Here is a 12,846-nt window from a genome sequence, read left to right on the forward strand (position 1 = left end):
GGGCGCGACCGCCAGCCGGAATCGTCCACGAAGATGCCCACCTCCCGGTAGCACAGCAGAAACTCCTGGCTGTTGATGCGGAACGCGGCCAGCGGGGCACAGTTGCGCATGTCGGCCAACGTTTTATCCGACATGTCGAGGAACTCTTCGGCCGCGTACGTGCGCAGATCGATCTCGAAAAATTTGTCCGACCCAACGATGGCCGTATCCTTCGTGAACAGTACGGTTGACACGGGCAGTATTGTGTCGAGGCCGCGGACCGGCTTGAACCGCCCTGCCTGTCCATCGAACTTCAGAATCACGATGCGCGACGAGGTGGCCGCAATGGCGATCGCGTCCGAAAGCTTCCCACCCGCCGGTATGTCCTCCATCATGCGCACAATGTGCCACGGTTCGCTGTGCGTACGGTTCGCGATCGACAGGTCGAGCACAAACGATTCCAGCTTCGGCTGCAGACAGGCGGAGGCTTGCGCACGGCTCTGCAGATGGCGCAGATCGCACTGGTAGAGATATTCGCCCTCCGAACCGATCAGTATTGCTTTCGGGATCGCGTGCGACACGGCAAACGAGCGCACGTTCGAGATGCCGCGGATGTGCACGACCTCACCCGTATCCATGTGGTAGGAGTACAGTCCCGTATCACAACCTGCAAGATAAAATGCAGAATCGTTTTTGAAAACAGTTATTTTGTTAAAAGACATTCATTTCTCTTACCTAAAAGTACGACCGATTCGCTCACTTCGTAGATATCGTTCACGTACAGCTTCGGTTCGAGCCGTTTCGTTTTGAACAGCAAATCTCCCACGTACCGATCCTCCTCCGCCTTCTCCTCCGCACTGGTCATCGAAAATGCTGGGCTCCTGCGTCCTCCTCCTTGGGTCGGCGCCACAGATTCAGCGTCCGTCTCTTCATCATCGCCGAGACCGAGCTCTTCGGCAAAATCGTCCAACGATTCGTTCGTTTTACCATCATCGCCGCACCCGCTGACTCCGCTTCGACGCGTCGGCTCACCACAACCACCCGTCACCGACGAGCGACACTTTTGGTGCGCGGCAATACTGCACTCGGAACACTTCCAGTAGGGATGGCCGGCCAGCACAAGACGATTGCAGCCCGCGCACAGTATGGTCGGATGTTTGGAGGCGGAGGACGAGCTTACGATCGTCATGTCAAAGGTATGCGCTTTCCCAACAGCACCGGTAGCGTTCTGTTTGCCCGCTGCCGAAGTCGTACGTCGGCGTGCTCCGTGCTGTTCGGCCCCTTGCGTTCGCTTCTCCCTGAGATCCTCGGTTGCCTCCGATAGCGTCGCCATCTCCATCGCCAGTCGGCGCCCTTCCTTGCTAACGTTTCGCTCTGTCTCGACGTTTGCATCGTCCTTGCGTTGCTTTTTCTGCATCGTGTTGCCCTTTTCCGCCACGATCAGATCCGTCTTGGCGCGCAGCAGCTGTTCCTTTAGCTGGCTGGTGCGTGCACGCTCCTTCTGCAGCTCGTCCTGCAGCTTCTTATAGCTGGTGGTCGATTCTACTGGTACACCGCCGGCGGCACCAACATTTGGCACCACATTTTCCTTCCTGTCCTGGCAGGACGCCGAGGAGGAGGAGGAGGTGCCAAAGATCAGGCCGGCCAACGTTTTCTTCTTCCGGTGCGCGTTGCACTCCTCCACCTTCGCCTGCAGGTAGTCGATCAGCTTCTTGTGCTGGGCGAGCGTCGCCTCGCTCTTGATGTCCCGCTCGGTGTAGAACGTTTTCTGCTCCTGCAGCACCCGCTTCACGTGCTCCAGCTCGGCCGTCAGCTGTTCGATCACGTTCTGCTGCTCGCGCATCTCGTTGCCCTGCTTGGTGATGTGTTCCTTCGCCAGGAACAGGTCCGTCAGTATGCGTGCGTTCTCCTCCTTCAGGATGTAATGCTCCTGCTCGTAGTTGGCGACCACCTTTTGCAGGTTCTCCGCATCGTGATTCAGCAGCTCGATGCGCTCCTGCACCTCGTACAGGTGGCTCGTCTTCTCGATCAGCTCCTGCTGCTGCTCCACCATCTGGCGCTGCAGCTCCTCGAACTTCTTGCGCAGCTCTTCGTACTCGGCCAGCAGATGGTTCGTCTTCGATTCGCTCAGCGTTTTGCCGGACCGTTCCGCCTGCAGCTCCTGCCTAACGCGCTCGATGTCGTGGTCCTTCTCGCTGAGCCGCCTGCGCAGCGTCTCCATTTGCTCGCCGCACTCCCGGTTGCGCTTTGACTCCTTCTCCAGCAGCATCTCCATCTCGGTCAACTGCGTCTCCGTGATGCTACACGCACCCTTCAGCATGTTAAAGTTCTTCGTAACCGCGGCCAACCGCTGCTCGAGACTCTCGCTCGCTTCCGTCGCATCCGCCAGCTCGTCCTGTGCTTCGCGCAGCTCCTTGGCGTAGCGCCCGTTCTCCACCGTCAGCAGTTTAACGCGATCGTTCAACTGCTGCTGCTTCTGCTGGCTTTCCTTTAGCTTTTCCTCGAGCATTTGCGCCCTGGCCAGACACTCGATCAGCTCCGTCTTCTCAGCCAGCCGGTCCTTTTCCGAGCTGCTCCACAGTTCGCGCTCCTTCCTGAGCTCATCCTTCAGCACCGACAGGTCCGCGCGCAGATCTTCGATCTGTTTGTCCCTGTTGGCGATCGTTTCCTGCTGCTGCTTCATCTTAAACTCCAGCTCTTCCTTCTCGTGGCGGACGCGCGTCACTCGATCGTCCGACTGTTCGATGCGCCGGGTCAGGATGCTCTTCTCGCCCCGCAGCGCGTCCAGCTCCTTCTCCAGCTTCCACAGCGAAAGGTTGGCGGTGCGCGCCGACTGCTTGTCCAGTATGGCCTGCTCGCGGATGGCCGACAGCTTATCTTCCAAGCATTCCTTCTGCTTCTCGAGCAGCGTCTCAGCGCCGGACAATCCTGTTCCACTTGCCTTCAGCTGCGCTATTACCTTCTCCAGCCGGTCGACCACCTCCTCTAGATTTTCGGCCCGTTTGCGCTGCTCATTTTCACCTTCTCTGTACGGAGTGAACGAGGCGAGGCGAAGCAGATGCGTAAAAAAATGGGGAAAAGAAGAAAAAAGAAAACAATCCAGACAGTATTCCGATTATTAGCAGGCGAGCAAGCGGCGTGTGAGAATAAATGTTATGTGTGACCCCTTGCTTTCAGAACAGTAGTCATAACGGGTTTCATCCTACAGTTGGCAAAGCACGTGTAGAGAAGAGCGCAATTTGCATACCTACATGAACACGCAAATACACACACACACGCGCGCGCATATACAAAGATGGCGCAAACGACGGGATCAACAAGGTAGAGAGAATGGATGGCTGAGATTTCTATACATGGTTATTGTTTGCTTCAATTCCATATCTTCCCAATCGGCACAATTATACGCAGCAACAGATTAACCATAATTATCTATTCTACCCAAGCAGATGTGTTGATTGCGAGATGATGATGCCGACAAGACAAGCATAGTAAAATTGGATTTGTTTTAAGACAAAAATAAAATTCACAAAAAAAAGCTACAAAATATGGCCAAAAGCGGAATACCTTAATATCATATTCCCTGTGCTATTATTATAGTAAAACATATTAAAAAAGGTCACCAGTTTCAAACAAATCTTCTTGACACACGCAATACGACATTTGCGGGAAGCAACCAAAGAAACCTACTAAGATATTTTCCATCACTCCTCATGGCATGCTGTAATTGGATGCCGGCAACACTCCTCTACTCATGTGCTTTTTTAATTCATTTTAGCGACATTGCAACTAATAGAGTTCTAAACAAATTTTATTCATTTCATCCCTTGTACTACAAAAGTTTGCACACAAAATAATCCATATCACAGTTCACTTTTATAATAATAAAAAATAATAACAGAAAAAACTATAGATGGCATCTTTTAAATCCATAAGAAAGTGACCCTGCTCACTAGACATGGGCTTGAGTAACACCATTGTTCAAACGGTACAACGGAACTTCAAAGTACTTTGCTCTACGGGGAGATAAGAAACAAAACAAACAAACAAACAATTACCCACTAAACTTTACTACTTTGAAACTATGTAAAAAGGCAACTAGAATGTAGCTAGAAGACATGTTAACTACTCTTAAACATTGTTGTCATAAAATAAAATCAAACTCAAACTTACCTCGCTCTGATCAGATCGTTGCGCAGCTGCGCTTCCACGCTCGGCCCCGAAATGATGGTCGTCATGTCGTGCAGGCTAGAGTTGGCACTGCGGAACTCCTGCTCGTACACCAGCGAGCTGCGGCGGCTGCTGTCCACGCTGCTGATCACCGACACCGACGTGATCTTCTCCTCCTGCAGCTTGCTGATCTCGCTGCGCAGATGGTCGTTCTTCTTCTGCATCTCTTCGCTCATCTTTTCCGAAAACTGTTTCGCTTCGCGCAGCATGTTGTTTTCCTCCAGCTGCATCGTCATCCGGCGCTTGATGTTATCCACCAGCTTCTGTTCCCGCTCCGCCACAAACTTCACGTTCGACTCTTCCTCCTGCAGCCGGTCGCGCAGCTCGCGCACCTCCGCCTCCAGCCCGGCCCGCTGCTCCTTCTCCGCCTTCCATTTCGTCTTCAGCTCCGCTATCTTGGCGTCGTACGTCGCCATCAGCTCCTGCTGGCTGCGGTCGAGATTTTCCTTGTCCGCCATCAGCTTGTCCTTGGACTTTTTCAGCAGCTCTTTGTAGTTTTCCACCGACGCCTGCAGATGCTGACACTCGTCCAGCCGCGCCATCAGTTCGGTGGACAGCTCGCGCAGCTTATCGTTGGCGCCGGCCAGTTCCGTCTTCTTTTCCGCCAGCTGTCGCTCGTACGCCTGGTCCGAGGCCTGCTTTGCTTTTTCCCACTTTTTGTACGTCTGCTTCACGACATCGGCGATCGTGGCGTCGTTCTTGAGACGCTCTTCCTTTTCGATCTTCAAACCGTTGCGCAACGTTTTGTTCTCCGTCCGGGTGGCGGCCAGTTCGGCCGTTTTCTCCTTCAGCAGCTCCTTCATGCGCTCGAGCTCTTTCTTCGTTTCGTCCAGTATCTTGCTGTGCGCCGTTATGGAGACAATCTTACGATCCCGCTCGAGCACGTCCTTCTGCAGCCGATGGATTTCGCCGCTATGCTCTTTCAAGCGACGCTCCTGCTCCTTCACCTTCGCTGCCAGCCGGGCTGCCTTCATGTGTTCGTCCGTATCGCGATACACCGCGGTTGAGTCCGGCTCCTCGTACACGTAACTGTAGCCGAGGTAGGGCAGATCGTGTCCGGAGAATTCGTTCATTCGGGCAATGTTGTACGTCGGCTTCCGGCCAAGCATTGCCTTACGTTTGGCCGTTTTATCTACGTCGTCAAAGTTGGACGTATCGTCATCGCTGCTGACGGTTGGTATGATCGGTGGAATCATGTACCGCAAACGGTCCCAGTTCAGATCACGGAAGAACGGATGACGCACTATCTCCGGGTACGAAATACGGTTGGACGCGTTCGTCACCAGCCGATCGAGCAAATCCCGATAGCTCGTTGAGATGGAAACGTGCGCCGGGAAGGTTAGCTTCCTACCAATACGCCCCTCGCAATGTTCCAGTATCTTCGAGTAGGTTTCGTTCACGTTCACCCCATGGAAGGGCGTTTGCTCGGTTATGAACTCGTACCCGATGATGCCCATCGACCAGAAGTCGCAGGTGACGTCGTGTTTCGCACTGTTCACGGTGCGGCTAATGGTCGACAGGGTTTGCAGCAGCTCGGGCGCAATGTAGTCCGGCGTGCCGACGGGCATCGGGCTCGATACGCTTCCATCGTCGTTGATGGCGGTCGCGTTTCCGAAATCCGCCAGCTTCAGATGCCCGAAACGATCGAGCAAAATGTTCTCCGGCTTAATGTCTCGGTGCACGTACCCCAGCGTGTGCAGGCTGTGCAGCGCGGCAGTCAGTTCGGCCAGGTAGAACTGTGCGAGCTCTTCGTCGAACACACCGACGCGTATCATTAGGCTCAGCAAATCGCCCCCGGGTAGAAACTCCATCACCAGATACAGACTGTGCGAGTCTTGGAACGCGTACTGAAGCGGCGTAATCCAGTCGGAACGACGCGTAGCCATAATGTCCCGCTCGGTTCGTACCTGCGTCGACGAGACTGCCTCCTTCATCATCTTCTTCATCGCGTACAGCTGCTTTGTGTGTCGTTCGGCCACAAGCTAATAGAAGGAATGAACGAACAAAAGGAAGGTTACTAGGATTAGCCAAGGGGAGCCATCATAGGGCTGCATTTTCCCTCAACTTACATGAACTTCCCCGAAGTAACCTTTGCCGATGAGACATTTTACATCGAAATCATGCACGTTCACTCGCCTCTCTCGCGTTTCCTGTATGACTGGACGATCTGCAGCGTGATGAAATAACGAAAATAGCAATAAAAGCGTTAATAAAACGTTCGCGCTGCGCATGTTCACTTTACTTACATTTCGTGACAAAGTCAGCGATGTTCTTGTCCTTTTTCTTGATTGCATCTTTGCTGCATTCGTCGTACAGCACAAGCAACGAATCCAGCAGCCCTTCCCGACTGAGCGCAACTTCCAGAAGGGCACCATCCGCTGCATCCTTCCTTTCGTGGGACGAGGCGTCCGCCCCCGCTCCACCATTCGAGCGACCCAGAATCAAATCATTGAGACGCGCCGTCCGCACGGCTATCGTTTTTGGTTCCTTCTCAAACTTGGACATCTTGAAACGATCTTGTCCCAGTCAGCCAGCAAGCAAGTGTAAAAATATACCCAAAAAAGCTAAAGTATACCCCGTTAAACTTTTATCGAGCGAGTCTCCAGCTCGGCTTACAACTGTTCACACATTTTACAGCCGGCGCGGATAATTAGCGCGTAGAAAACTTTATCCTTGCTCAGCACCACACTCACTCACGACGCGCTGATGTTTACCCGTTGTGTCGCTTCGGTTTTTCAGACTCCGAAAAACCGTTGGCTTTGCTGGGCAGTGCTGCCAGAGAGCGAGAGCGCGCCTTTTTCATCAACTGTCAAACACGCTGTCAAAGCTGAAATCGATGTTCAAATTTATTTTATATTTTCATTCAAATCGCACACGTGTCTGCAATAATTAAACGCATTGGAATTTTATCATTATTTTTATTAACACACTTCTCAATTACATTTATATTTCCAAACTTAACCAAAAACCTTTAAAACCCTTTCGTCGAGTTTGAAAGCAAATAATCGATCGAACTGAAACTGACAACCATCGACCGCAGTCAAACGTCAACGGACAATAAGCAGGAGGTACATATTGTTGTTGTTGGTGTTGCTATCTTCCTCGCGCTAATAGTTTACCTAGCTCGCCTATCGCACACACGCACACACACCTGCCCCGCGTTGCACGTAGGCGAAAACGGGCCGTCTATATATGGGTTTCCTGCTTGTTCCCGCACACTCCTGTCGGCCATGTTTTCGGACGGCGCAGTCCTTCATAAGTTCTAAACAAAGTGTAACCCGCTCCGCCAACAACCGTCGGTGCCGTAGGTGCGATTGAAAGAATCTCCGCCCGCTGCAGAACGACCGGAAGAACGCACAAAATGCGGCACGGAACTGGCTCGCCTCCAGCCCGTCGTTGCTGAGCAGCTGCTGCGCCATCAGAAACACAACACAACTCCAGCGTCATCGTCGCCGTCTCGCCGTCGACAAGCGTAAATGTATGTTAATGAACCTCTTCATCTGCCGCTCCGTTTAGCGTACAGCGTTTCCTCTGTCCCACTACAGCAGGTGTGAAAATCGGAGTCCGTCGATTGTTCTAGCGGTGTAACGCCCTGCTTCGTTACAACGGAATAACAGCGCAGCGACAACTGGTCGGACGGAAACCACGTCCCGCGGGGGCCTGCCTATTTGTTCGGCTGAAGTGAAATCAAACAGCCCCCCATCAAACAGCATCAGTTCATCTAAGTATGCTCTCCAGCAGTTGAAGCATAGCGACAAAGAAAGCGTAGAACGGTCCCGGATCATCTAGTCAGCGGAATCAGAACAATCGACTAGCAGCAGCAGCAGTCCACGGCTTCGCAGAAAGAACACAGCCAAGATGAGCCTACAGAACGGTAGTGGCAATCGTGGCCACCACGGCAAGGATTCGGCCAAGCGGTTCTCCATACACGACGCGTTCGAGGAGGAAACGGACGAGGTAATTAAGGTGTACGGCTCGACCGTCATCAGTACACCGATGCGGGCGAAGGCGCGCTCCCCGGACGATGTGTCGATTAGAATACACGATCAAAGGTAAGTTGGGGTCGATGTAGTAGCAGATGCTAACGCTTCCGCTTCCGGGTGTCTTTCCAAGGGTGTACATGGGCAGTAGTGTTAGTATTGGTAGCGGTGGTGGTAGTAACAGAGAGTAGCAAAGAGGAAGAAACACTACAATCGATAATTGTGTAGACTGTACTATGGGTATATTAGCATTCTGGTATCTCTTTTCTCTCCTTCTCGTTCTCTTCCTCTTTCTTTATTACCTTCTCTTTACACCTTCATGCAAATGTTCCTTGTTGCTTCGTATAATTCCCGTGGACTTCCTGTGGGTGTTGGTTGATTGGTTGGTTGTGTTCTGTCCTATCTGCCCGTGCCGGCATCGCTGGATCGCTGCTGCTAAACCCCGTAACTGTAATGCCAACATAAACACGCATACACACATACACACAACGCACACCTGTACGCATACGCACTGCCCCCACTCCACATACACACACACACACACACACACACTCATGCATAAAACTACAAAACAAAACATGCAAACCGCTGCTGCGCTGGAACCTGCAACCCACCATTGCGCTCTCCTCCCCCACACCTGTGCTGGGTCGGACGTGTTTCTGTGTGCGTGCGTGTGTGTGTGTGCGCTGGTGTGTATGTAGTAATCGAGCCCATCTAAAGTACACCGATGATACCACCTCCAGGGATAGTGATTCGCTGATACAGGAGTACGGGCACCTGTCGGCGAGCGAATCGTACACCTACTGCTGGCGGCACCCGAAGGTGCGGGAAAACTGGCGCACGGTGCTGGCCGCATTCGCCCTGCTGATCATCGGCATCGGACTGATCGTGATGGGTGCGTACGCGCTGGTCGAACCACACAACGGATCGCAGGCGGCCGTGTTTTTCGTCGCCGGCTTCATCTGCTTCGTCCCCGGCGCGTACCACGTCGTGTACATCTGGCTGGCGGCCCGCGGCTACCGAGGATTCGACTTCTACCACCTACCGCTTTTCACGTAATAAGTGTGTGTGTACGTGTGTGCGTGGAAAATGGAACACCAGCGCGGGAAGGAAGTACACCGGCAGTAAGAGGTGAGACCGAATTTTCGACTATGCGTTCGGGGTTTCTGGGGAAGGCCAGGGTCAACGGCGGCAGGGGCAGGGCCACGCCATTTAGCTTAGTTTTTGCGGCAGTTTTATAGAATTACTTACGATAACAACGGGCAAAAGACTTGCGAACAAGCGGTTTGTTCATGGTTTACCTATTTCTACGCTACGCTATCTTGTTTTCGTACGCCGAGAAAGGATCTAGTAGGCTAGGAGTGAGAGAAACCTGTAGAAGAATCATCACGTTTTTCTTTCCCAAAGCATAATGTGAAGAATAGCGAATGATGATGATGATGATGACAGGCCCCGCACAGATGTACTGTTGTTGTGAATTCATGAATCGCTCACAGCACCACGTTCACAGGGCGAGCATATTGCACACACAACAACACCATCCCGTCCGTTGCTAGCGTCTTCCAGCGTACACTCGCGCACCCCCTTCACAACAACAACAACAACAAAAAGGTCCCATATTTTGTATGCACACCACCGAACTAGGAAGGGATACATTATTTTTGATTGTATAAAATCGACAAGCGACAGTAAAACAGCAAAACCGACAACACAGTAAGAAGGTTCAACCAAAACGACGGCGCCTAAGCTTATTATATAAAAAAAAGTATTTTTTCCACAAACACGGGGCGATTTACCGCACTGTGCGCGTGAAAGCACCTGTTTCAAAGTCATTCTGCAACGCGCTCGGTCCATTTCTTTGCGTGCCATTGTATTATACTTTTTTTTATTGCTATTTCTCCAGGGAGAAATATAAGTAGGCTGAGAAGGGAAAACAATATTGACCAATGCATCTCGAAGGTTTAATAGATTTGCAGCGCGAGCTTTACCATGGTTACAGGAGGAACGGTTTTGTTTACACTACAGCGTGTCTATATTGCACTACACAAACATTTGAACGATTTAAATATTAGCATACATTTACAGCATCATACAATTTCCGATTCAAAACAAGGCGGCGCGAGCGAATAGGTAGGAATTAGGAGAACGGAAGAGGTAATGAATTGTCCAAATCTCTGTGGTAAAATCAAATGCGAATGCGAAAAATAAGCAAACAATGCTGAGGACGTCCGAAAGGCTTGTTCACACTAGCATCATTATAATAATTATTATTGCTACTACTACTACTACTATCCCTTTAGTAGTTCCCTTGCTGATCGATGACTAGGCGTTGATGCAGCTGAAGTGCTTATATACATGTATGCTGTGGAAAGGAGAAAGGATGGGTGGTTGTAATGGGGTCTTATCTTTAGTATTGCGAGGTTTTGGGGCTCAATACACACATACATATATACTACATATATCTACTATATATATATTTATAGTAGATGCGCTGTAAACCGAAAACGGGATGAATTTCCCCCCTCCCCCCCCCCTCAACAACTCTATTCGGAACCAAATTTTTGTATTGAAACAATCAAACTCTGGCACATTTTGCACTACACCACCACCATCCCATCCCTATATTAGGCATGTAAAGTCGAGAATAATACAGTACGAGCTCTCTTTAAAAAAAAAAAACAGGCCTAGAAAGTGTTATCCACAAATTTGATAGATAGCTGTAAAACGTTTACTAACACACCGATTTACTGCAAATTTAATTGCAATTTAGGGGGGCAACCACCAAACGAAAAAAAACAAAAGCAAAGTGCAACATGGAAGGTAGTCGCTTACGCTCGATAACGCTTTCATTGCTGCAGGAAAAAAATAATGGCAAATCGGGGGCCACCGTGCTTTATCTAAGGCGTATTGGTTTACCATTCGGTTCTGGATTGGATTGGAACTTAAATGGGTAGAACCATAATCGACCACCGGGAAGACATCTCGGGTGACGATGGTTTTGTTAATTCCCGTAACCGTCAACAACATTACTATTTGTGATAAAACTCTGTGTGGAAGGTGAATGAATGAAATACGATACGAAAAGAAAATCGGCAGTCGGAAAGTGGGAAAACAAGAGAACTGATGATGATGCTGTTGTAGGACGACGCTTGGAATAGTACGATTGACTAACTAGCTTCAACAAAACAGTAAATGTTTCCCTGCGTTTTTTGCTCACATTCTCCACTAATACGCGCGAAGACCATTGTATTTATATATACATATAATCAAACAATATTTACGTTTCCTTTGTAATCTATACCACTGCACTAAATACGTAATTTTTGCTACTTTACGTTAAGGTAACGGCTACAGACATACAACTGTTCGAACATTTTATTTAAAAACGTACTACCAAGTGCAGCAATAAGCTTGCAGGAAAGGGTGTAAAGTAATGTAAAGCATGGGATTTAATGGAAACAAAATAACATCTTAAAACACCGTATAAAAAAGAGCTTTAACCTAAACTGTTCCCGTATTGGCACACCCAAACAAACACGATGATATAAAAAAAAACGAAACAAAAGCTACAATTGGATAGAATAAAAATGCAATAAATTAGGTGCAATTAAAAAAAAACACACATACACACACTAACATAAAATCTAAGCCGAAAAGAGGTAAACCGATGAAAAGGAGACAATTTTTATGCGGACACTTTACAAGCACGAAAACCCAAAATCAAAAATATAAAAGTTCATTCATTTCCATTGCAACATAAATAAGAAATCAAGAGTAGTGAAGGGGACGAAAGAAAAGAGAGAGAGAGAGAGAGAGAGAGAGAGAAAAAAAGGTTGCAAATGATACAGAGAGAATACTCAAAGCAAGAAGTAGCGCGAATTAGAGGCGAATTACACATTACATTAAATGCATAAACACCCTTTATACGACACTTTCCTCAAAATCAGTATGATAGAGAAGAGGAGGGCACCATTGGCGCTGGTATAGGGTCATAGTAAAAGGAAAAGATACACTTTAAACGTAAACCACCCTCCCTGACCTTCCGGTTGTGGATGCGGGGGGTTGGGGACTGGGCGCTTTGTAACATGATAGCACACCCATGGCGCGGTGTATTTAAATGACTATTATTATTATTATTATTATTATATTATATTATTACTAGTGACTTTGAATAAAAAGTTTTATAAAACAGAGGATTGGTGTAAGCCGGAGTAGTTCTGAATGTTTATTTTTCTCCCCCCCCCCCCCCCCCCCCTCGTGGCCATAATTTAATTAAGCGTTTTCGCTTTCACCAAACACCTCTGTGACTGCGGCAGTGCGGCGATAAACTGACTGCAGTGTGGATCCGATTTGTTTCCTCAAATTAGCATGTAATGATATTATAATATCGCCCCCTTCTTGCGGCGATAGTTATTTTATCACCGATTTGTTCCTTTCCGTGGAAAGTCACACGTCACCATGACGCCATGACGGAAACACACTGCGCAAAGCATCCCAGAGTAAGCCTGGCGCAAAAAAAAGCCCCGATTGCGTGCGGTTTGCGTGCTCAGTGCCGCTGACGCTGCTGCTGCTTGCTCCCTCGACGGTTTGGAGGGGGACTTATGCATAGCAAATGACCAGCACCACCTTAACCGTGGTCAAAGCTGGACCCCGTGAGGAA

At 49.6% G+C, this 12,846-nt stretch overlaps 2 protein-coding genes across 4 annotated transcripts in view; one reads left to right on the forward strand and one right to left on the reverse strand.

The window, feature by feature from the left end:
* LOC120950361 (citron Rho-interacting kinase) overlaps nt 1–6,991 on the reverse strand; it is a 7,974-nt gene extending 983 nt beyond the window's left edge. The window contains exons 1-5 of the mRNA XM_040368339.2: nt 6,453–6,991; nt 6,276–6,373; nt 4,150–6,188; nt 715–3,005; nt 1–646 (exon numbers count right to left, since the gene is read on the reverse strand). The exon at nt 1–646 is cut by the window's left edge and continues 983 nt beyond it. Coding sequence (XP_040224273.2) covers nt 1–646; nt 715–3,005; nt 4,150–6,188; nt 6,276–6,373; nt 6,453–6,711 — 5,333 coding nt within the window. The 5' untranslated portion in view covers nt 6,712–6,991. The remainder of the gene's footprint in view (nt 647–714; nt 3,006–4,149; nt 6,189–6,275; nt 6,374–6,452) is intronic.
* Nucleotides 6,992–7,209: 218 nt separating this feature from the next.
* LOC120949686 (transmembrane protein 134) lies at nt 7,210–12,380 on the forward strand. Of its 3 annotated transcripts, none has more exons than XM_040367120.2 (3): nt 7,210–7,684; nt 7,752–8,258; nt 8,888–12,380. In XM_040367120.2, the coding sequence occupies exons 2-3, from the start codon at nt 8,065–8,067 to the stop codon at nt 9,243–9,245; spliced, it is 552 nt and encodes a 183-aa protein (XP_040223054.1). In that variant the 5' UTR covers nt 7,210–7,684; nt 7,752–8,064; the 3' UTR covers nt 9,246–12,380. The 3 variants fall into 3 exon arrangements, with proteins under 3 accessions (XP_040223054.1, XP_040223055.1, XP_040223056.1); XM_040367121.2 differs by having other exon boundaries at nt 7,755–8,258; XM_040367122.2 differs by having other exon boundaries at nt 7,216–7,684; nt 8,930–12,380.
* The last annotated feature ends 466 nt before the right edge of the window (nt 12,381–12,846 follow it).

The sequence above is a fragment of the Anopheles coluzzii genome, chromosome 2 (genome assembly GCF_943734685.1).
Source record: "Anopheles coluzzii chromosome 2, AcolN3, whole genome shotgun sequence".
NCBI classification, from domain to species: Eukaryota; Metazoa; Arthropoda; class Insecta; order Diptera; family Culicidae; genus Anopheles; species Anopheles coluzzii.